The sequence below is a fragment of the Hemitrygon akajei genome, chromosome 11 (assembly GCF_048418815.1).
Source record: "Hemitrygon akajei chromosome 11, sHemAka1.3, whole genome shotgun sequence".
NCBI lineage: Eukaryota > Metazoa > Chordata > Chondrichthyes > Myliobatiformes > Dasyatidae > Hemitrygon > Hemitrygon akajei.
Genome location: NC_133134.1, coordinates 170,869,838 through 170,896,582, shown reverse-complemented (window position 1 = coordinate 170,896,582; position 26,745 = coordinate 170,869,838). Strand labels below are relative to the sequence as shown.

At 45.8% G+C, this 26,745-nt stretch overlaps 1 protein-coding gene across 2 annotated transcripts in view; it reads right to left on the bottom strand.

The window, feature by feature from the left end:
* Nucleotides 1-26,745, bottom strand: part of LOC140736282 (DENN domain-containing protein 3-like) — a 132,428-nt gene that overhangs the window by 63,075 nt on the left and 42,608 nt on the right. For both annotated transcript variants that reach the window (XM_073062241.1, XM_073062242.1), the window contains exons 5-8: nt 24,228-24,361; nt 16,096-16,207; nt 15,593-15,712; nt 31-249 (exon numbers count right to left, since the gene is read on the bottom strand). In XM_073062241.1, coding sequence (XP_072918342.1) covers nt 31-249; nt 15,593-15,712; nt 16,096-16,207; nt 24,228-24,361 — 585 coding nt within the window. The remainder of the gene's footprint in view (nt 1-30; nt 250-15,592; nt 15,713-16,095; nt 16,208-24,227; nt 24,362-26,745) is intronic.

Here is a 26,745-nt window from a genome sequence, read left to right as displayed (position 1 = left end):
TTCCAGCTGACCTCGGGCAGTGACACTGACCTCTCTGACGATGTCCATGTGGCGGGAGTGGCAGCCCATCAGGAAGACGGTGGGAGCCATGAGCAAGTCAAGCATCTGGCTGCCCAGCACCGGGATGTAGGTGTGTCGCCACTGCAGGGGGTGCAGGAAATAGAAAAAGCACTCGGTGACCAGAGTCAGCAGCGGCCTGTGGCTGGACAGGAACACCATGCGCCGCTCCATCAGGATGTTGGTCAGGATCTGCCGAGCAGAGGGAGGCGATGAGAGAACACAACAACATCTCCATCAACCAGATCAGCAACACCCACAACAACAGGAGCTACAACACAACAACATCTCCATCAACCGGATCAGCAATACCCACAACAACAGGAGCTACAACACAACAACATCTCCATCAACCAGATCAGCAATACCCACAACAACAGGAGCTACAACACAACAACATCTCCCTCAACCAGATCAGCAATACCCACAACAACAGGAGCTACAACACAACATCTCCATCAACCAGATCAGCAATACCCACAACAGGAGCTACAACACAACAACTTCTCCATCAACCGGATCAGCAACACCCACAACAACAGGAGCTACAACACAACATCTCCATCAACCAGATCAGCAATACCCACAACAGGAGCTACAACACAACAACATCTCCATCAACCAGATCAGCAATACCCACAACAACAGGAGCTACAACACAACATCTCCATCAACCAGATCAGCAAAACCCACAACAGGAGCTACAACACAACAACAGCTCCATCAACCAGATCAGCAATACCCACAACAGGAGCTACAACACAACAACAGCTCCATCAACCAGATCAGCAATACCCACAACAACAGGTGCTACGACGCAGAACAACAACAGCTCCATCAACCGGATCAGCAACACCCACAACAACAGGAGCTACGACGCAGAACAACAACATCTCCATCAATCAGATCAGCAACATCCACAACAACAGGAGCTACAACACAACATCTCCATCAACCAGATCAGCAACACCCACAACAACAGGAGCTATGACACAACAACATCTCCATCAACCAGATCAGCAACACCCACAACAACAGGAGCTATGACACAACAACATCTCCATCAATCAGATCAGCAACACCCACAACAACAGGAGCTACAACACAACATCTCCATCAACCAGATCAGCAACACCCACAACAACAGGAGCTATGACACAACAACATCTCCATCAACCAGATCAGCAATACCCACAACAACAGGAGCTACGACACAACATCTCCATCAAGCAGATCAGCAATACCCACAACAGCAGGAGCTACAACACAACAACATCTCCATCAACCAGATCAGCAACACCCACAACAACAGGAGCTACAACACAACAACATCTCCATCAACCAGATCAGCAATACCCACAACAACAGGAGCTACAACACAACATCTCCATCAACCAGATCAGCAAAACCCACAACAGGAGCTACAACACAACAACAGCTCCATCAACCAGATCAGCAATACCCACAACAACAGGTGCTACGACGCAGAACAACAACAGCTCCATCAACCGGATCAGCAACACCCACAACAACAGGAGCTACGACGCAGAACAACAACATCTCCATCAATCAGATCAGCAACATCCACAACAACAGGAGCTACAACACAACAACAGCTCCATCAACCAGATCAGCAATACCCACAACAACAGGTGCTACGACGCAGAACAACAACAGCTCCATCAACCGGATCAGCAACACCCACAACAACAGGAGCTACGACGCAGAACAACAACATCTCCATCAATCAGATCAGCAACACCCACAACAACAGGAGCTACAACACAACATCTCCATCAACCAGATCAGCAACACCCACAACAGCAGGAGCTACAACACAACAACATCTCCATCAACCAGATCAGCAACACCCACAACAACAGGAGCTACAACACAACAACATCTCCATCAACCAGATCAGCAATACCCACAACAACAGGAGCTACAACACAACATCTCCATCAACCAGATCAGCAAAACCCACAACAGGAGCTACAACACAACAACAGCTCCATCAACCAGATCAGCAATACCCACAACAACAGGTGCTACGACGCAGAACAACAACAGCTCCATCAACCGGATCAGCAACACCCACAACAACAGGAGCTACGACGCAGAACAACAACATCTCCATCAATCAGATCAGCAACACCCACAACAACAGGAGCTACAACACAACATCTCCATCAACCAGATCAGCAACACCCACAACAACAGGAGCTACGACACAACAACATCTCCATCAACCAGATCAGCAACACCCACAGCAACAGGAGCTACGACACAACAACATCTCCATCAACCAGATCAGCAATACCCACAACAGCAGGAGCTACAACACAACAACATCTCCATCAACCAGATCAGCAACACCCACAACAACAGGAGCTATGACACAACAACATCTCCATCAACCAGATCAGCAATACCCACAACAACAGGAGCTACGACACAACAACATCTCCATCAACCAGATCAGCAATACCCACAACAACAGGAGCTACGACACAACATCTCCATCAACCAGATCAGCAACACCCACAACAGCAGGAGCTACAACACAACATCTCCATCAACCAGATCAGCAATACCCACAACAACAGGAGCTACAACACAACATCTCCATCAACCAGATCAGCAATACCCACAACAGCAGGAGCTACAACACAACATCTCCATCAACCAGATCAGCAATACCCACAACAGCAGGAGCTACAACACAACAACATCTCCATCAACCAGATCAGCAACACCCACAACAACAGGAGCTACGACACAACATCTCCATCAACCAGATCAGCAATACCCACAACAGCAGGAGCTACGACACAACATCTCCATCAACCAGATCAGCAACACCCACAACAACAGGAGCTACGACACAACAACTTCTCCATCAACCAGATCAGCAACACCCACAACAACAGGAGCTATGACACAACAACATCTCCATCAACCAGATCAGCAATACCCACAACAACAGGAGCTACGACACAACATCTCCATCAACCAGATCAGCAATACCCACAACAGCAGGAGCTACAACACAACAACATCTCCATCAACCAGATCAGCAACACCCACAACAACAGGAGCTACAACACAACAACATCTCCATCAACCAGATCAGCAACACCCACAACAACAGGAGCTACAACACAACAACATCTCCATCAACCAGATCAGCAATACCCACAACAACAGGAGCTACAACACAACATCTCCATCAACCAGATCAGCAAAACCCACAACAGGAGCTACAACACAACAACAGCTCCATCAACCAGATCAGCAATACCCACAACAACAGGTGCTACGACGCAGAACAACAACAGCTCCATCAACCGGATCAGCAACACCCACAACAACAGGAGCTACGACGCAGAACAACAACATCTCCATCAATCAGATCAGCAACACCCACAACAACAGGAGCTACAACACAACATCTCCATCAACCAGATCAGCAACACCCACAACAACAGGAGCTATGACACAACAACATCTCCATCAACCAGATCAGCAATACCCACAACAACAGGAGCTACGACACAACATCTCCATCAACCAGATCAGCAATACCCACAACAGCAGGAGCTACAACACAACAACATCTCCATCAACCAGATCAGCAATACCCACAACAGCAGGAGCTACAACACAACAACATCTCCATCAACCAGATCAGCAACACCCACAACAGCAGGAGCTACAACACAACAACATCTCCATCAACCAGATCAGCAATACCCACAACAGCAGGAGCTACAACACAACAACATCTCCATCAACCAGATCAGCAACACCCACAACAACAGGAGCTACAACACAGCATCATCTCCATCAACCAGATCAGCAACACCCACAACAACAGGAGCTACAACACAGCAACATCTCCATCAACCAGATCAGCAATACCCACAACAACAGGAGCTACAACACAACATCTCCATCAACCAGATCAGCAAAACCCACAACAGGAGCTACAACACAACAACAGCTCCATCAACCAGATCAGCAATACCCACAACAACAGGTGCTACGACGCAGAACAACAACAGCTCCATCAACCGGATCAGCAACACCCACAACAACAGGAGCTACGACACAACAACATCTCCATCTCCATCAACCAGATCAGCAATACCCACAACAACAGGAGCTACAACACAACATCTCCATCAACCAGATCAGCAATACCCACAACAACAGGAGCTACAACACAACATTTCCATCAACCAGATCAGCAACACCCACAACAACAGGAGCTACGACACAACATCTCCATCAACCAGATCAGCAATACCCACAACAGCAGGAGCTACGACACAACATCTCCATCAACCAGATCAGCAACACCCACAACAACAGGAGCTACGACACAACAACTTCTCCATCAACCAGATCAGCAACACCCACAACAACAGGAGCTATGACACAACAACATCTCCATCAACCAGATCAGCAATACCCACAACAACAGGAGCTACGACACAACATCTCCATCAACCAGATCAGCAATACCCACAACAGCAGGAGCTACAACACAACAACATCTCCATCAACCAGATCAGCAACACCCACAACAACAGGAGCTACAACACAACAACATCTCCATCAACCAGATCAGCAATACCCACAACAACAGGAGCTACAACACAACATCTCCATCAACCAGATCAGCAAAACCCACAACAGGAGCTACAACACAACAACAGCTCCATCAACCAGATCAGCAATACCCACAACAACAGGTGCTACGACGCAGAACAACAACATCTCCATCAATCAGATCAGCAACACCCACAACAACAGGAGCTACAACACAACAACAGCTCCATCAACCGGATCAGCAACACCCACAACAACAGGAGCTACGACGCAGAACAACAACATCTCCATCAATCAGATCAGCAACACCCACAACAACAGGAGCTACAACACAACATCTCCATCAACCAGATCAGCAACACCCACAACAACAGGAGCTACGACACAACAACATCTCCATCAACCAGATCAGCAACACCCACAGCAACAGGAGCTACGACACAACAACATCTCCATCAACCAGATCAGCAATACCCACAACAGCAGGAGCTACAACACAACAACATCTCCATCAACCAGATCAGCAACACCCACAACAACAGGAGCTATGACACAACAACATCTCCATCAACCAGATCAGCAATACCCACAACAACAGGAGCTACGACACAACAACATCTCCATCAACCAGATCAGCAATACCCACAACAACAGGAGCTACGACACAACATCTCCATCAACCAGATCAGCAATACCCACAACAACAGGAGCTACAACACAACATCTCCATCAACCAGATCAGCAATACCCACAACAACAGGAGCTACAACACAACAACATCTCCATCAACTAGATCAGCAACACCCACAACAACAGGAGCTACAACACAACAACATCTCCATCAACCAGATCAGCAATACCCACAACAGCAGGAGCTACAACACAACATCTCCATCAACCAGATCAGCAATACCCACAACAGCAGGAGCTACAACACAACAACATCTCTATCAACCAGATCAGCAACACCCACAACAACAGGAGCTACGACACAACATCTCCATCAACCAGATCAGCAATACCCACAACAGCAGGAGCTACGACACAACATCTCCATCAACCAGATCAGCAACACCCACAACAACAGGAGCTACGACACAACAACTTCTCCATCAACCAGATCAGCAACACCCACAACAACAGGAGCTACGACACAACAACATCTCCATCTCCATCAACCAGATCAGCAATACCCACAACAACAGGAGCTACAACACAACAACATCTCCCTCAACCAGATCAGCAACACCCACAACAACAGGAGCTACGACACAACATCTCCATCAACCAGATCAGCAACACCCACAACAACAGGAGCTACGACACAACAACATCTCCATCTCCATCAACCAGATCAGCAATACCCACAACAACAGGAGCTACAACACAACATCTCCATCAACCAGATCAGCAATACCCACAACAACAGGAGCTACAACACAACATCTCCATCAACCAGATCAGCAATACCCACAACAACAGGAGCTACAACACAACATTTCCATCAACCAGATCAGCAACACCCACAACAACAGGAGCTACGACACAACATCTCCATCAACCAGATCAGCAATACCCACAACAGCAGGAGCTACAACACAACAACATCTCCCTCAACCAGATCAGCAATACCCACAACAACAGGAGCTACAACACAACAACATCTCCATCAACCGGATCAGCAACACCCACAACAACAGGAGCTACAACACAACAACATCTCCCTCAACCAGATCAGCAATACCCACAACAACAGGAGCTACGACACAACATCTCCATCAACCAGATCAGCAACACCCACAACAACAGGAGCTACGACACAACATCTCCATCAACCAGATCAGCAATACCCACAACAACAGGAGCTACAACACAACAACATCTCCATCAACCGGATCAGCAACACCCACAACAACAGGAGCTACAACACAACATCTCCATCAACCAGATCAGCAACACCCACAACAACAGAAGCTGCAATGATTGCAGTTGTCAGGATGACAATAACAGGAACTTGGTATTCACACCCAGCCACAGCACCGTACCCTCTTCCCCCACCCCTCAGCCCAGAATGGAAAGGGGAGTAGGGAGCCAGATAAGAATGGCCTCAGTGACATAAACTATGGGATGTGGTCTGAGGGTTGGGGTGTCCTTTCCCAGAGTTCAGCACTGCGCCCACTGTGCTGGCACTAAACACAAAGCACAGTAGGAATGATTAGGGCACGAGACATAGCAGCAGAATTTTGCCATTCAGCCCACTGAGTCTGCTCTGCTCTTTGATCCAATTCCCGCACAACACCATTCTCATGCCTTCACAACGTAACCTTTTATCCCCTACCAGACGGCATGACCATACACTGTATTGCATCTGCCACTTCTTTGCCCATTCTCCTAATCTATCTAAATCATTCTGCAGACTCCCTGATTCCTCAAACTATCTGCCACTCCACCTAACTTCATAATGTTTGCAAACTTGGCTACAAAACCATTAATTTCATCATCCAAATCAGTGACATACAATGTTAAAAGAAGTGGGCCCAACACCGACTGCTCCGAAACACCACTAGTCACCAGCAGCCAACCAGAAAAGGTCCCCTTTATTCCCAGTCTTTGCCTCCTGTCAATCATGGATAATGCTCTATGATATTATTTTTCCTGTAATTCCATGGGCTCTTGGCAGCCTCTTGTGTGGCACCTTGTCAAAGGCATTCTGAAAATCCAAGTACACAACACCCACCAATTCTCCTTTGTCTATATGTCTGTTATGTCCTCAGAGAATTCCAAAAGATTTGTCAGGCGAGATTTTCCCTCAAGGAAACCATACTGACTTTGGCCTATTTTATTATTTGCCTCCAAGTACACCAAAACTCCAACATCTTCCCAAACACTGATGTCAGACTAATTAGCCTACAAGTTCCTTTCTTCTGTCTCTCTTGAAGAGTGGAGTGACATTTGCAATTTTCCAGTCCTCAGGAACCATGCCAGAATCTAGTTATTCCTGAAAGTTCATTACTAATGCCTCTACCATCTGTTCAGCCACCTCTTTCAGAACCATGGGATGTAGTCCATCTGGCCCAGGTCACTAACCTACCTTCAGACCTTTCAGCTTTCCAAACACCTTCTCCCCAGTAATAGCCACTGTACTCACTTCTGCTCCTGACTCTCTTGAACATTGGGCACACTGCTAGTGCCTTCCACAGTGAAGACTGCTGCACAATACTTATTAAGTTCACATCCTTCTTTATCCACCTTACTACCTCTCCAGCATTATTTTCCAGTGGTCCAATAGATAGATAGATAGATAGATAGATACTTTATTCATCCCCATGGGGAAATTCAACTTTTTTCCAATGTCCCATACACTTGTTGTAGCAAAACTAATTACATACAATACTTAACTCAGTAAAAAATATGATATGCATCTAAATCACTATCTCAAAAAGCATTAATAATAGCTTTTAAAAAGTTCTTAAGTCCTGGCGGTAGAATTGTAAAGCCTAATGGCATTGGGGAGTATTGACCTCTTCATCCTGTCTGAGGAGCATTGCATCGATAGTAACCTGTCGCTGAAACTGCTTCTCTGTCTCTGGATGGTGCTATGTAGAGGATGTTCAGAGTTATCCATAATTGACCGTAGCCTACTCAGCGCCCTTCGCTCAGCTACCAATGTTAAACTCTCCAGTACTTTGCCCACGACAGAGCCCGCCTTCCTTACCAGCTTATTAAGACGTGAGGCGTCCCTCTTCTTAATGCTTCCTCCCCAACACGCCACCACAAAGAAGAGGGCGCTCTCCACAACTGACCTATAGAACATCTTCAGCATCTCACTACAGACATTGAATGACGCCAACCTTCTTAGGAAGTACAGTCGACTCTGTGCCTTCCTGCACAAGGCATCTGTGTTGGCAGTCCAGTCTAGCTTCTCGTCTAACTGTACTCCCAGATACTTGTAGGTCTTAACCTGCTCCACACATTCTCCATTAATGATCACTGGCTCCATATGAGGCCTAGATCTTGCCTCATATAGAGTAATACTTACTCTTGCCTCTCTTTTACCCTTCATATATCTGAAAAACTTTTGGTATCCTCTCTGATAATATTGGATCACTTAACTTCATATTTCATCTCTTCCCTCCGGGCATTTTTAGTTGCCTTCTGTTGGTTTCTAAATTGTCCTAATCCTCTAACTTCCTGCTAACTTTTGCTCTATTTTCTGCTCTCTCTTTTGCTTTTATGTTGCTGTGTCATCCTGTCCTTAGAATACTACTACTTCTTTGGGATGTCTTTATCCTGTGTCTTTAGAATTGTTCCCAGAAACTCCACCCATTGCTTCTTTACTGTCATCCCTGCTAGTGTCCCCTTCCAACCAATTTTGGCCAGCTCTTTTCTCATGCCTCTATAATTCCCTTTACTCCACTGTAATGCTGATACACCTGACTTTGTCTTATCCCTCACAACTTGCAGGGTGAATTCTATCATATTATGATCACTGTCTCCTAAGGGTTCTTTTACCTTAAGCTCTCTAATCAAATTTGGTCATTATAGAACACCCTATCCAGAACAGCTGATCCCCTAATGGGTTCAAGCTGCTCTAAAAAGTCATCTCGTAGGCATTCTGCAAATTCTCTCTCTCTTGGCATCCAGCACCAACCTGATTTTTCCAATTTGCCTGCATATTGAAATCCACTATGACAGATCCACCCATTTTACATGCCTTTTCTTTCTCCTGTTGTAATTTGTAGCCCACATCTTTGCCACTGTTCAGAAGCCTGTATAAAATTCCCATCAGGGTCTTTTTACATAAGGTTAACTGTATCCACAAGGATTCTACATTTTCTGATCCTATGTCACCTTTGTCTAAGGATTGGATTTTTTTTTACCAACACAGCCACATAACCCCCTCTGCCTACCTGCCTGTCTGTTCAATGGTGCCCATAACGTCATACATGCCAATCTCTAAGTGCGCTACAAGGTAATCTACCTTATTCCATACACTGCATGCATTCAAATGTAACACTTTCGGTCCTGCATTCGTCACCCTTTTCATATTTGTCCCCATGTTACACTTCAACTCATCCTACTGACTGCAATTTTACCCTATCATCAGCCTGTCCTCCTGACAGTCTCACTGCACACTGCCTCTGCTTGTAAAACAGCCCCATTCACAGCCCTGTCACTCTTGTTCCCATTCCCCAGACAAATTAGTTTAAACCCTCCCTAAAAGTTCTAGCAAACATGCCTGCATGGATAATGGTCCCATCTGGTTCAAGAGCAACCCATCCTTTTTGTACAGGGCATACCCTTGCCAGAAGAGATCCCAATGATCCAGAAATCTGAAACCCTGCTCCCTGCACCAGTTCCTCAGCCACATATTCAACTGCCAAATCATCCTTTTCTTACTCTCACTGGCACCTGGCACAGGCAGCAAACCAGAGTTTACTACCCTGGAGGCTCTGCTTTTTAGTTTTCAACCTGGTTCCCTAAATTCTCTCTTCAGGACCTCCTCCCATTTCTAACCCATGGCATTGGTGACTTCCGAATTCTGGCTGCTCACTGCCCCCTTTAGAATGCTGTGGATATGATCCAAGATGTCCCTGACCCTGGTATCTGGGGGGAGGGGACATACCATCCGGGTGTCTCTATCGCATCCATAGAATCCCCTGTTCACTTCTCTCACTATGAAAACTCCTATTGTTATTGCAGGTTCTCCCCTTCCCTTCTTGGCCACAGTGCCAGAGACCTGGTCACAGTGGCTTCTCTCTGGTAGGTCGTCGCTCTCAATGGTATCCAAACCAGTATACAGTCACAGGGGTACTATGCAGTGTCTAAGATTAAGACATTTTTCTGGCCATGGCTAATGGTCATAGAGAGGCACAGCAAAAAACAGACCCTTCAGCCCATATAGTCCAAGATGAAACCATTTAAACTACCTACTCCCATCAACCTGGACCTAGACCATAGATCCCATACCCATGTACTTATCCAAACTTCTCCCCGGTCCCATCGACCCACACCCGGACCATAGACCCCAAATCCCTCCCATCCATGTACTTATCCAAACTTCTCCCTAGTCCCATTAACCCACACCAGGACCATAGACCCCAAACCCCTCCCATCCATGTACTTATCCAAACTTCTCCTCGGTCCCATCGACCCACACCCAGACCATAGACCCCAAATCCCTCCCATCCATGTACTTATCCAAACTTCTCTCTAGTCCCATTAACCCACACCAGGACCATAGACCCCAAACCCCTCCCATCCATGTACTTATCCAAATTTCTCCCTGGCCCTATTGTCCCTCACCCAGACCATAGACCCCATACCACTACCATCTATGTACCTATCCAAACTTCACCCTGGTCCCATCAACCCACACCCGGACCATAGACCCCATTTCCCTCCCATCCATGTACCTATCCAAACTTCTCTTAAATGTTGAAATCAAGCTAGCATACACCACTTGTGCTGGCAGCTTGTTCCACACTCTCATGACCCTCTGAGTGAAGAAGTTTCTCCTCATGTTCCCCTTAAAACTTCAGCCTTCACCCTTAACCCATGACCTTGGGTTGTAGTCCCTCCTAACCTTAGTGGTAAAAGCCTGCTTGCATTTACCCTATCTATACCCCTCATAATTTTGTACAGCTCTATCAAATCTCCTCTCAATCTTCTACATTCTAAAGAATAAAGAGTCATAAAGATGTACAGCAAAAACAGGCCCTTCAGCTCATCTAGTCCATGATGAAACCATTTAAACTACCTACTCCCATCAACCTGCACCCAAGACCATAGACCCCATACCCCTCCCATCCATGTACCTATCCAAACTCCTCCCTAGTCCTATCGACCCACACCCAGACCATAGACCCCCTACCCCTCCCATCCATGTACCTATCCAAACTTCACCCTGGTCCCATCGACCCACACCTGGACCATAGACCCCCTACCCCTCCCATCCATGTACATCCAAACTTCTCCCTGGTCCCATCGACCCACACCCAGTCCAAAGACCCCCTACCCCTCCTATCCATGTACCTATCCAAACTCCTCCCTAGTCCTATCGACCCACACCCAGACCATAGACCTCCTACCCCTCCTATCCATGTACCTATCCAAACTTTTCCCTGGTCCCATCGACCCACACCCGGACCATAGACCCCATACCCCTCCCATCCATGTTCATCCAAACTTCTCCCTGGTCCCATTGACCCACACCCGGACCATAGACCCCATACCCCTCCCACCCATGTACCTATCCAAACTTCTCTTAAATGTTGAAATCAAGCTAGCATACACCACTTGTGCTGGCAGCTTGTTCCACACTCTCATGACCCTCTGAGTGAAGAAGTTTCTCCTCATGTTCCCCTTAAAATTTCAGCCTTCACCCTTAACTCATGACCTTGGGTTGTAGTCCCTCCTAACCTTAGTGGTAAAAGATATTACCCTATCTATCTATCCTCATAATTTTGTACAGCTCTATCAAATCTCCTCTCAATCTTCTACATTCTAAAGAATACAGCCCTAACCTATTCAATCTTTCCTTATAGCTCAGGTCCACCAAACACAGCAATATCCTTGTAAATTTCCTCTGTACTCTTTCAATCTTGTTTACATCTTTTCTATAAGTAGGTGACCAAAACCATGTCACCTTTATTGTCATTTTGACCATAACTGCTGGTACAGTACATAGTAAAAATGAGACAACGTTTTACAGGACCATGGTGTTACATGACACAGTACAAAAACTAGGCTGAACTACGTAAAAAAAAATCACAGAGAAAGCTACACTAGACTACAGACCTACACAGGACAGCATAAAGTGCACAAAAACAGTGCAGGCATTACAATAAATAATAAACAGGACAATAGGGCAAGGTGTTAGTCCAGGCTTCGGGTATTGAGGAGTCTGATAGCTTGGGGGAAGGAACTGTTACATAGTCTGGTCATGAGAGCCCGAATGCTTCAGAGCCTTTTCCCAGACGGCAGGAGGGAGAAGAGATTGTATGAGACCATGAGATATAGGAGCAGAATTAGGTCTTTCGGCTCCATCAAATCTGCTCCTCTAATTCATCATGGCTGATCCAATTTTCCTTTCAGCCCCACTCTCCTGCTTTCTCTCTGTATCCCTTCTTGCCCTGACCAATCAAGAATCTATCAACCTCTGCCTTTTACATAAAGACTTAGCCTCCACAGCCATCTTTGGCAATGAATTCCACAGATTCACCATTCTCCAGCTCATTTTCACTTCATTCCACCTCATCTCTGTTCTAAAAGGACGTCCCTCTATTCTGTGGTTGTGTCCTCGGGTCTTAAGACTCTCCCACCATAGGAAACATCCTCCACATTCACTCTATCAAGGCCTTCCACCATTTGATAGGTTTCAATGAGGTCACCCCTCATTCTTCTGAATTCTAGTGAATACAGGTCTAGAACCATCAAATGCTCTTCATATGACAAGCCATTCAATCCTGGAATCATTTTCGTGAACCCCCTTTAAATCCTCTCCAGTTTCAGCACATCCTTTCTCAGATAAGGAGCCCAAAAACTGCTCACAATAATCCGTGAGGCCTCACCAGTGCTTTATAAAGTCTGAACATTACATCCTTGATGGCACACAATGATCCAAATTAGACCTCACCAATGTCTTTAAAATCCCATCTTCTGTACTCAACAGTTTGATTTATGAAGGCCCATGTACCAAAAGCTTTCTTTGTGACCCTATCTACCTACGATGCCACTGTCAATGAATTATGGACTACTAGACAGGTATATGGAGGAATTTAAGGTGGAGGGTTATATGGGGGGGCAGGGTTTAAGAGTCGGCACAACATTGTGGGCTGAATGGCCTGTACTGGGCTGTATTGTTCTTTATTCCCAGATCCCTTTGCTCTACCACATTCATCGGTGCCCTACTGCTCACTGTATAAGACCTCCCCTGGCTGGTCCTACTGAAGTGCAACATCTCGCACTTGTCAGACTAAAATTCCATCTGCCATTTTTCCAACTGGTTCAGATCCCTCTGCAAGCCATGATAGCCTTCCTTGCTGTCCACTACATCCCTGATCTTGGTATCATCTGCAAAATTGCTGATCCAGTTAACCTATTGTCATCCAGATCACTGATAGAGATGAGAAACAGTGAAGGACCAGTCTCTGTGGCATTCCACTAGTCACAGGCCTCCAGTCAGAGAGGCAAACCCTCTACTACCACTCTCTGGCTTGGCCCACAAAGCCAATGTCTAATCCATTTTACTACCTCATCTTTAATGCTGAGTGACTGACCCTTCTTGACCAGCCACCAAAGCAGGACTTTGCCAAATGTCTTACTAAAGTCCACGAAGACAACATCCACTGCCTTGCCTTCATCCACTTTCCTGGTAACTTCCTTGAAAAACTCTATAAGACTGGTTAGACACTACTTACCACATACAAAGCCATGTTGATCATCTCTTATCAGTCCCTGTCTACCCAAATACTCATATATCCAGTTCCTTCGAGTACCTTCCACTAACTTTCCCACTTTCTCACCAGCCTATAATTTCCTAGTTTACATTTGGAGATCTTTTTAAAACAGTGGAACATCATTAGCTATCCTCCAATCCTCGGAACCTTCCCTGTCGCTCAGGATTTCCGCACTTGCCTCCTGTAGGGTGAAAGTGGTGGGAAGGAACATTCTGGAATGCAGAATGATGTCAGTAGGCGGGGATGGGAATAGCAAACCTGCTGTGGTTCTGGAGAAGGGTGGGGTGATGAGTTGTTGCGGAGGGGGAGGAAACATGGGGAGTGGGGGTGGTGAGCCAGCACACAGTCCTGTGCCAGAACATCTGGTGAGTGCAGCTTGTCGGTGGCTGCAGAAGGGAGAATCCGTGTCTGGCCCAGTGATGGGTCAGAGGTGCAGAGGGTCAGCAGTTTCACATTCATGGGCATTAATATCTCGGATGACCTGTCCTGCATCCAGCACATACAAGCCACGTGACCACCTCTCCTCTCTGGGGAGCTGACAGAGATTTGGCAGGCCTCTGAAACCACAGCAAACTTCCACAGACAGGGAGACAGAGAGACACCAGGGATTGTGGGATAACACACAATCTGCCATGGGAGAGGAGCGTCTCGGGGAGAGGAGAGGGAATATAAACAGAACAGTATGGCAAAGAGAGATCATTCAGCCCACAATGGATAACTCTGAACATCCTCTACATAGCACCATCCAGAGACAGAGAAGCAGTTTCAGCGACAGGTTACTATCGATACAATGCTCCTCAGACAGGATGAAGAGGTCAATAATCCCCAATGCCATTAGGCTTTACAATTCTACCGCCAGGACTTAAGAACTTTTTAAAAGCTATTATTAATGCTTTTTGAGATAGTGATTTAGATGCATATCATATTTTTTACTGAGTTAAGTATTGTATGTAATTAGTTTTGCTACAACAAGTGTATGGGACATTGGAAAAAAAGTTGAATTTCCCCATGGGGATGAATAAAGTATCTATCTATCTATCTATCAATACTGTGCTGAATTTGATGCCAGGGCAGGGGCTTGACTTGAAATACCAACAGTTCCTTCCCTCCCTCTGATGACAAGGGAGGAGGAAAGGGGTTGGGGTGAGGGGTGGTGGTCAGAGCAGAAACGAGGGGGATGAGAGGGGTGGAGGTGGAATGGAGAGAGGATGAGGGATAGAGGAAAGGGGAGGAAGTGAGGGAGAGGAAAGTGGAGGGAATGTGGAGAGGGGACGAGAGGGGTTGGAATGATGAGGGGAGAGGAAAGGTGAGGGAGTGAGGAGAGAGGCAGATGGAGGGACAAGATGGGTTGAGGAGTCCGATGTGGGTCAGGAACAACACAACGTCTGACTGCATGCTGAACCCCAGACAAAACAAGCACACGAAATGTGCACACAGTCACATGTTTAATTTGCCATTACCTGCAGGATGGTCTCGGGTGTGAAGCAGAGGAATGGGAGGTGCAGACTGATGTCGATGACCGGACTGCCCACATCCTCGGGAGGTGGAAGCACGATGTTCAAGGGCCCCAGTTCAAAACTCTGAGTGCACAGGGGTCCAGTCATGCGGAGAGAGGCAAATATCAGTGGTCTGGGACAGTATGGGGCAAGGGGGAGGGAAGGGGGAAGGAAAAGGGTGAAGGAAGGGAGGGGTGAGGGGGAGAGGAGGAGGTGGTTGGCTGGAATAAGACTTCAGAACTGACAATACACACGCACACCCCTGATGAACACACCACTTATACACACAACACAGACACACAGCTCTCCTGTCCACAAACACCCACACAATACACACCCCTACACAGACAGACACACACACTCCGCTTACACACAGTTATGTACAACCCATATACAGACAGACACCAAAAACACACACACGCACACACACCCCCACACCCATGCCAGTTTTGGAACGTTCATCTTACCAGCTGCAGAGATCCGGGTGGGGGGCAGGGAACCAGGGCCAGTTGGGCAGCAAACTCCTTCACCTTTTTCTGAAACTGTGCCTCGCTGCAGGCGGTGAGTTCAGACAGTAAGCTGGCAAGGAAGGGTCCGATATTACTGGGATAGGGACTCATATTCCACAGTGAACCACCAACCAAGGGGTGAAAAATGAGGCCCTGTGCTAGGATCAGCGCACAGCCCAGCCACAATTGTTCGACAGCACCAGCAATCGGCAATGGGGTTCAATTCCGGCTGCTGCCTGTAAGGAGTTTGTACATTCTCCCCGTGACCGCAGCACACTGTTCTCTGATAAATAATACCCGTCCCCTTCACAGCGCACTGAACCCAATAAATAAGTAAATAAATAAAACCCATCCCCTTCACTGTACCCGATAAATAAATAAATAAATAAATCCACCCCCTTCACAGTGCACTGTACCCGATAAATAAATAGAACCCGTCCCCTTCACAGCGCACTGTACCCGATAAATAAATAAACAAACCCGTCCCCTTCACAGCGCACTGTACCCGATAAATAAATAAATAAACAAACCCGTCCCCTTCACAACGCACTGTACCGATAAATAAATAAATAAACAAACCCGTCCCCTTCACAACGCACTGTACCTGATAAATAAATAAATAAACAAACCCGTCCCCTTCACAACGCACTGTACCGATAAATAAATAAATAAACAAACCCGTCCCATTCACAACGCACTGTACCGATAAATAAATAAATAAACAAACCCGTCCCCTTCACAACGCACTGTACCGATAAATAAATAAATAAACAAACCCGTCCCCTTCACAACGCACTGTACCGATAAATAAATAAATAAACAAACCCGTCCCCTTCACAACGCACTGTACCCGATAAATAAATAAATAAATAAATAAATAGAACCCGCCCCTTCACAACGCACTGTACCCGATAAATAAATAAATAAACAAACCCGTCCCCTTCACAACGTACTGTACCCGATAAATAAATAAATAAACAAACCCGTCCCCTTCACAACGCACTGTACCCGATAAATAAATAAATAAATAAATAGAACCCGCCCCTTCACAACGCACTGTACCGATAAATAAATAAATAAACAAACCCGTCCCCTTCACAACGCACTGTACCGGATAAATAAATAAATAAACAAACCCGTCCCCTTCGCAGTGCACTGTACCCGATAAATAAATAAATAAAACACATCCCCTTCACAAATTGCTCAAAAGATAAGTGAAATTGGTATTTGGTTTATTATTGTCACATGTACTGAACTGCACTGAAAAACTTTCCATTCAACATACATATCGTTTCACCATACCAGTACACTGAGGTAGTTTGATTCCACACGTGTAAAGGAGATGAAATAACTGCTACTCCAGATCCACAACAGTGCAAAGAAAGACAATAAATATATATATAAATAGCTTACACACAATGATTGATTGATTTTAAGTCCAAAAGTACACTTGGTTGTACATAAGGTGACTGACAGGAAATACTAAAGTAGTGGTGGAGTTAGTGGGTGAAGGTTTTGATCAGTCTTACTGCTTGGGGAAAGTCACTGTTTTTGAGTCTGGTGGTCCTGGCGTGGATACTACGTAGCGTCCTCTCTGATGGGAGTGGGACAAACAGTCCATGAGCGGGGTGGATGGGATCCTTCATGATGTCACTGGCACCTTTCTGTATATATATCCCTGATGCTGGGTAGGCTGGTGCCAGTGATACATTGGGCAATATTGACTGCCCGTTGTAGTACAAGGGAAAACAATGCAGAATGAAGTGGTACAGTTACAGAGAAAGTGCAGTGAGGCAGGCAGTATGGTGCAAGATTATAATGAGGTAGACTTGAGAGGCCAAGAGTCCGTCTATTATACTAGAGGACTATTCAATATCCTTGACAGTGGGGTACAAGCTGTCCTTGAACCTAGTGTGATGTGCTTTCAGGCTTTTGTATCTTCTGTCTGACAGGAAGGTGAGATGGGAGAAGGGAGAATGTTCAAAGTTCCAAGTAAAATTTATTATCAGAGTACATGCATGTCACCACATACAACCCTGAGATTCTTTTCCTGTGGGCATACTCAGCAAATCTATTAAAAAAGCAACTGTAAACAGGATCAATGGATAACAATCTGTGCAAATGCAAATATAAATAAATAATGCGAGTATCAAGTAACAAGATAAAGAGTCCTAAAGTGAGACCTTTGGTTGTGGGAACACCAGAAGTAGAATGAGTGTAGTTATCTACTTTGATTCAAGAGCCTGATGGTTGAGGGGTAGTAACTGTTCTTGAACCTGGTGGTGTGAGTCCTGAGGCTCCTGTACCTACAACCTGATGGCAGGAGCAAGAAAAGAACATGGCCTGGGTGGTGAGGATCTTTGATGGTAGATGCTGCTTTTCTATGACATTTCATGTAGATGTGCTCAATGTTTGGGAGGGTTTTACCCTTGATGTACTGGGCTGAATCCACTACCTTTCATAGGGTTTTCCACACAAAGGCATTGGTGTTCCCATACTAGGCCATAATGCAGCCAGTCAGCACACTTTCCACCACACATCTATAGATGTTTGCCACGGTTTTTGATGACATGCCAAATCTCTTAGACTCCTGAAGAATTTTTGAGGAGCTGTCATGCTTTCTTTGCAATTATATTTATATGATGGGTCTAGGACAGGTCCTCTGAGATTGTGACACCCAGGAATTTAAAGTTACTGACCCTCTTCACCTCTGCTGCTCCGATGAAGACTGGCTCATGGATCTCTAGTTTCCCTCTCCTGAAGTCTACAACTAGTTCCTTGGTCTTACTGACATTGAGTGAGAGGCTGGTCTTATTACACCACTCAGCCAAGTTTTCAATCTCCCTCCTGTATGTCAATTCATCACCGCCTTTGATACGGCCCACAACAGTGGTAGCATCAGCCAACTTGAATATGGTGTTGGATCTGTACTTAGCCACACAGTCATAGGTGTAAACTGAGTAGAGCAGGGGGCTAAGTACACATCCCTGTGGTGCTCCTGTGCTTATGGAAATCGTGGAGGAGATGTTTTTCCCAATCCAAACTGACTAGGGTCTACATGTGAGCAAATCCAGGATCCAATTGCACAAGGGGGTATTGAGGCCCAGGTCTTGGAGTTTACTGATTAATTTTGAGGAGATGATGGTATTGAATGCCAAGCTGTAATCAATAAAGAACATCCTGATGTATGCAACTTTGCTGTCCAGAAATTCCAGGGTTGTGTGAAGAGCCAACGAGATGGCATCTGCTGTGAACCTGTTGCTTCAGTAGACAAATTGGAATGGATCCAAGTCGTCACTCAGACAGGAGCTAATATGTTTCAACAGCTGCCTCTCAAAACACTTCATCACTGTGGATGTAAGTGCACTGAACAATAGTCATTGAGGGAGGTCACCACACTCTTCTTGGGCTCTGGTATGATTGAAGCCTGCTTGAAGCAGGTGGGGTACCACACACTGCCGGAGCGAGAGGTTGAAGATATCCGTGAACACAACAACCAGTTGGTCAGCACAGGTCTTCAAGTACTCGGCCAAGTACTCTGTCAGGACTGGATGCTTTTCTTGGATTCACCCTCTTGAAGGAAGAAAGCTGAAAAGTGAGTGAGGGAGGTTGGAGGCATGAGCAAACTGAGGAGAAGAGACCGAGAATTCAGGATTCCGTTCACAAAATGCAAACTTTCTCAAGTGTCACTCTGTGCTTCTGGGTTTGGAAGACTGAGACGCCACAAACCAGACTGGGTTCACTCTGCCTTCTGTCCTTCTGTGTTCCCTCCCCACCCATCAATGGTTCCCCAGTACAATGGGATGCGCGGCCCTACTATCTACCTTGTTATGACCCTGCACTTCACCTGTCTGTTTGCACTGCACTTTCTCACATTCTGTTCTGCATTCTGTTATTGTTTTCTCAATATTGAGTTCAGGAGTAGAGAGGTCATGTTGCAACTCTACAAATCTCAGGTGAGACCGCACTTAGAGTATTGTGTTCAATTCTGGTCACCTCATTATAGGAAGGAGTGAAAGCTATAGAGAGGGTGCAGAGGAGATCTACCAGGATGTTGCCTGGTTTGGAGAACAAGTCATATGAAGCAAGGTTAGCAGAGCTGGGACTTTTCTCTTTGGAGCGAAGAAGAATGAGAGGGGACTTGATAGAGGTCTACAAGATTATGAGAGGCATAGATAGGGTGAATAGTCAGTACCTATTTTCCAGAGCACCAATAGCAAACACCAGAAGGCATATGTACAAAATTAAGGGAGGGAAGTTTAGGGGAGACATCAGGAGTAAGTTTTTTTACACAGAGGGTTGTGAGTGCCTGGAATGACTTGCCAGGGATGGTGGTGGAGGCTAAAACATTAGGGGTATTTAAGAGCCTCTTGGACATGCACATGGATGAAAGAAAAATAGAGGGTTTTGGGGTAGTGTGGATTTAGTACTTTTTTTAAAGGATTATATGAGTCGGCACAACATGGAGGGCTGAAGGGCCTGTACTGTGCTGTAGTGTTCTTTGGTTCTATATCAAGACGACTTGATAGAGGTGTACAAGATAATATGAAGCTTAGATTGAGTGGACAGCCAGAGACCTTTTCCCAGGTAGAAATGGCTAATACAAGAGTGCAAAACTTTAAGGTGACTGGAAGAACATTTAGGGGGTAATGTCAGAGGTAAGTTCTTTTACACAGAGAGTGTGTGGAATTCACTGCTAGAGGCAGATACATTAGACATTTAAGAGCTCTGGACAGGCATATGAATGGCAGATAAATGGAGGGTTACGTAGGAGGCAAGGGTTAGATTAAACTTAGAGTAGGCTAAAGGGTCAGCACAACACTGTAGGCTGCAGGGTCTCTACTGTGCTGTAGTGGTCTATGTTTTCCCTTGTACTACCTTTATGTACAGTTGTTATGAAATTATCTGAATGGACAGTATGTAAGACAAGTGTTTCACTGCATCTCGGTACATGTGACAATACTCAACCAACTGACCATATTTCAGAGGTGAGAGGTCAACACACTCATCTGCCTGACAAGCTGGTACAAACACTCATATATTGTATTTTATTTAGGGACACAGCAGGGTAACAGGCACTACTGGTCCAACAAGCCTGTGCTGCTCAATTACACCCTGTGTCAAATGGAAAAAGCTGCTTACAGTTGTAAACTCAGCAAACTCCATCATGGGCACTAGCCTCCCCAGCATCAAGAACATCTTCAAAAGGCCATGCCTCAACAATGCAGCATCTAATGTTGAGGACACCATCACCCAGGACATGCCCTCTTCTCACTACCACCACCAGGGAGGAGGTACAGGACTCTGACACTCAAAGTGTCAGGAGCTGCTTCATCCCCTCAAAGGACAATGAGCCAATGAAAACTACCTCACTACTTTTTTTCTTTTTTACCTCTATTTTTGCACTACTTCTTTAATATACAGTGCCTATAAAAAGTATTCACCCCCCACCGCCCGGAAGTTTTCTTGTTTTATTGTTTTACAACATTCAATCACAGTGGATTTTATTTGGCTTTTTTGACTCTGCTCAACAGAAAAGACTCCCTGTATACCAATGACTGTGTTGCTACCCATAGCTCTATTCTGCTAATTAAATTTGCTGACAACACTACATTGATTGGGCTTATCTCAAATAATAATGAGGTAGCCTATAGGGAAGAAGTCATCACCCTGACACAGTGGTGTCAAGAAAACAACCTCTCCTCTCAATGTCGCAAAAACAAAGGAGCTGGTTGTGGATTACGGGAGGAATGGAGATGGGCTAACCCCTAGTGACATCAATGGATCTGGGGTTGAGAGGCTGAACAGCTTTAAGTTTCTCAGCATCCACATCACCGGGGATCTCACCTGGTCTGTACATACCAGCTGTGCGGTGAAAAAGGCACAACAGCACCTCTTTCACCTCAGATAGTTGAGGAAGTTTGGTATGGGCCTCCAAATCCTAAGAACTTTCTACAGGGGCACAATTGAGAACATCCTGACTGGCTGCATCACTGCCTGGTATGGGAACTGTACTTCCCTCAATCACAGGACTCTGCAGAGAGTGGTGCGGACAGCCCAGCGCATCTGTAGATATTAACTTCCCATGATTCAGGACACTTACAAGGACAGGTGTGTAAAAGGGGCCCGAAGAATCATTGGGGACCCAAGCCATCCCAACCACAATCTATTCCAGCTGCTACCAATCGGGAAGTGGTACTGCAGCATAAAAGCCAGGATCAACAGGCTCCAGCTTCTTCCACCAGGCCATCAGACTGATTAACTCATGCTGATTTAAGTATACTCTATATTACATTGACTGTTCTATTTATTATAAATTACTATGATTGCACATTGCACATTTAGCCGGAGACGTAATGTAAAGATTTTTTACTCCTCATGTATGTGAAGGATGCAAGAAATAAAGTCAATTCAATTAAATTCTTTTGTGTCAAAGTGAAAACAAATTTCTACAAATTGATCTAAGTTTATTACAATTATTAAACACAAAATAATTGATTACATAAGTATTCACCCCCTTCAAGTTAGTATTTAGTAGATGCACTTTTGGCAGCAATTACAGCTTTGAGTCTGTGTGGATAGTCTCTATCAGCTTTGCACATCTGGACACTGCAATTTTTCCCAATTCTTCTTTACAAAACTGCTCAAGTTCTGTCAGACTGCATGCGAATCGTAACTTAACAGCCCTTTTTAAGTCCAGTCACAAATTTTCAATTAGATTGAGGTCTGGTCTCTGACTTGGCCACTCCAGGACATTAACTGTTGTTTTTAAAGACAGTCCTGTGTAGCTTTGGCTTTATGCTTGGGATCATTGTCTTACTGGGGGGAAAACTTCTCTCACAATCTCTTGCAGATAGCGTCAGGATTTCCCATAACTATGCTGCATTCATTTAACCCTCTACCTTCACAAGCCTTCCAGGGCCTGCTGCAGTGAAGCATCCCCACAGCACGATGCAGCCACCACCATGTTTCACGGTAGGGGATGGTGTTTTTGATGTGTGGTGTTTGGCTTACACCAAACAGTGTTTGGTCTGATGGTCGGAAAATTCAATTTTGGTTTCATCAGACCATAGAACCTTCTTCCAGCTGACTTCAGAGTCTCCCACGTGCCTTCTACCAAACTCTAGCCGAGATTTCATGTGAGATTTTTTTTAACAGTGACTTCCTCTTTGCCACTCTCCCATAAAGCTGCGACTGGTGAATCACCTGGGCAACAGCTGCCTCCCATCTCAGCCACTGAAGCTTGTAACTCCTCCAGAGTTGTTATCGGTCTCTTAGTGGCCTCCCTCACTTGTCTGCTTTGTGCATGATCACTCAGTTTTTGGGGATGGTCTGCTCTAGGCAGATTTATAGTTAACTGTACTCCAAAGGATATTCAGTGACTTGGAAATTTTCTTGTATCCATCTCCTGACTTGTGCTTTTCAATAATCTTTTCACAGAGTTGCTTGGAGTGTTCTTTTGTCTTCACGGTGCAGCTTTTACAGGATACTGACTCACCAGCAGTTGGACCTTCCAGATTCAGGTGTATTCCTTGACTCCACACAGGTGATCCCCATTTCACTAATTATGTGACTTCTAAAACCAACTGGCTGCACCAGTGTCATATTAAAGAGAATGAATACTTATGCTATCAATTATGTTGTGCTTTATATTTGTAACTAACTTAGATCACTTTGTAGAGATGTGTTTTCACTTGGACACGAGAGTGTATTTTTCTGTTGATCATTATCAAAAAAAAAAGCCAAATTAAATCCACTGTAATTCCATGTTGTTCAACAATAAAAGATGGAAACTTCCAAGGAGGTGGGAATTAATAGTTTTCATAGGCACTCTTATGTATTTCTTATTGTAATATAGAGATTTTTATTGTGTATTTGCTGCTGCAAATCAACTAATTTCATGACATTTGCCAGAGATATTAAGCCTGATTCTAGTCTATATGTGTTTGGAATGTGGAAGAAAACCCACGGAGTCACGGGTGAATGTATAAACTCCTTCAGACGGTGGTGTGTATTGAACCTGTAATAGCACTACAGTAACAGCTGGGTTACCATGCTGTTTCTGTGTGTATCTTCTGTAGTTCACTTACCAGGAGAGGCAGTCCTTGAGCGCAGTGTAATACGGGAATTTGGTAATCACACAGATGGCGTAGGGGACCTGCAGACAGACAGCTTCTGCCGCTGGCTCCGAGCCCGGGGTTTCTGAAGGATGCAGATCGCTCTCCTACAGGGCAAAATCATTGTGTCAGACAGTGGCAGTTACCCCTCCTCCTCCTGAAAAATAACCACATCCTGCCCCCTCCCAAGGAGTACCAGACAAAGCATAGGAAAACTCTGCCTGGCGCCTTCAGTAAATCAACAGGCAAAGTGTTCAAAGTTCAAAGTACATATATAGTCAAAGTACATACATGTCACCATATACAACCCTGAGATTCCTTTTTGTGGGCATTCACAGTAACTACACAGTAAATTCTCCAATGCTGTGTGCTAACTAGCGAACTAAAAGTTCTCTTCACAAGGATTTTCCCACAGCAGCATCCATCCTTCCAAATGAGTTCCGTGAGCCTTTCACCGTGTTCTTCTCTGACGTTCATTCTCCGTTTCTTTTTCCCTCTACAATCTCCCGCTCTCTACATCCCATTCTTTTACCTGCGCTCTAGCTAGAATGTTCCTAAGACAAAGTCTATTGGCTAATTCAACAATTTAATTCAACATAATCAACTGAATTTTTATTTTAAACAGCAAAAATGAAATACTCAATTGTATAATGTAATTAAAGGAACAGTTAATGCATTTTGAGAAAATCTGCAGAAAATAAAATACCCAACAATGTAACTGCATTAATAAAAGAAAGCATGGTCTTTCAACCAGGCATTACACATGAATGCCAAATTAAACCTTGAGGTTCATTTCCTTGCAGGGATCCACAAGAAAGCAAAGAAACATAATAGAACCCACAATAAACCAAAGACTGACAAATATCCAATGTGGAAATAATAAAAAAGTAAGCAAATAATATGGAGAACAAGAACTGCAGAGTCCTCAAAATTCAGTCCACAGGCTACAAGTCAGTTCAATACTGATGCAAGTGAAGTTGGTTCAGAAGCCCAGTGGTTGTAGGGCAGCAACTGCTCCTGAACATTGCAACATGGGGCCCAACAATACCTCAACCTGGCAACGTGGAGCTGAACAACACCTCAACCTGGCAACGTGGGGCCCAACACCTCAATGTGGCACTGTGGGGCCCAACAACACCTCAATGTGGCACCGTGGGGCCCAACAACACCTCAATATGGCGACATGGGACCAATGCTCTGACACCTCAACCTGGCAACATGGGGCCCAATCCTCTGACACCTCAACCTGGCAACACAGGACCCAATCCTTTGACACCTCAACCTGGCAACATGGGGCCCAATCCTCTGACACATCAACCTGGCAACACAGGACCCAATCCTCTGACACCTCAACCTGGCAACACTGGACCCAATCCTCTGACACATCAACCTGGCAACACAGGACCCAATCCTCTGACACCTCAACCTGGCAACATGGGGCCCAATCCTCTGACACCTCAACCTGGCAACGTGAAGCCCAATCCTCTGAAATCTCAACCTGGCAGCACGGGACCCAATCCTCTGACACCTCAACCTGGCAACATGGGACCCAATCCTCTGACACCTCAACCTGGCAACACGGGACCCAATCCTCTGACACCTCAACCTGGCAACGTGAAGCCCAATGCTCTGACATCTCAACCTGGCAACGTGAAGCCCAATTCTCTGACATCTCAACCTGGCAACGTGAAGCCCATTGCTCTGACATCTCGACCTGGCAACGTGAAGCCCAATGCTCTGACATCTCAACCTGGCAACGTGAAGCCCAATGCTCTGACATCTCAACCTGGCAACGTGAAGCCCAATCCTCTGACACCTCAACCTGGCAACACTGGACCCAATCCTCTGACACATCAACCTGGCAACACAGGACCCAATCCTCTGACACCTCAACCTGGCAACATGGGGCCCAATCCTCTGACACCTCAACCTGGCAACGTGAAGCCCAATCCTCTGAAATCTCAACCTGGCAGCACGGGACCCAATCCTCTGACACCTCAACCTGGCAACATGGGACCCAATCCTCTGACACCTCAACCTGGCAACACGGGACCCAATCCTCTGACACCTCAACCTGGCAACGTGAAGCCCAATCCTCTGACACCTCAACCTGGCAACGTGAAGCCCAATTCTCTGACATCTCAACCAGGCAACGTGAAGCCCAATCCTCTGACATCTCAACCTGGCAACGTGAAGCCCAATCCTCTGACATCTCAACCTGGCAACGTGAAGCCCAATTCTCTGACATCTCAACCTGGCAACGTGAAGCCCAATTCTCTGACACCTCAACCTGGCAATGTGAAGCCCAATGCTCTGACATCTCAACCTGGCAACGTGAAGCCCAATTCTCTGACATCTCAACCTGGCAACGTGAAGCCCATTGCTCTGACATCTCGACCTGGCAACGTGAAGCCCAATGCTCTGACATCTCAACCTGGCAACGTGAAGCCCAATGCTCTGACATCTCAACCTGGCAACGTGAAGCCCAATC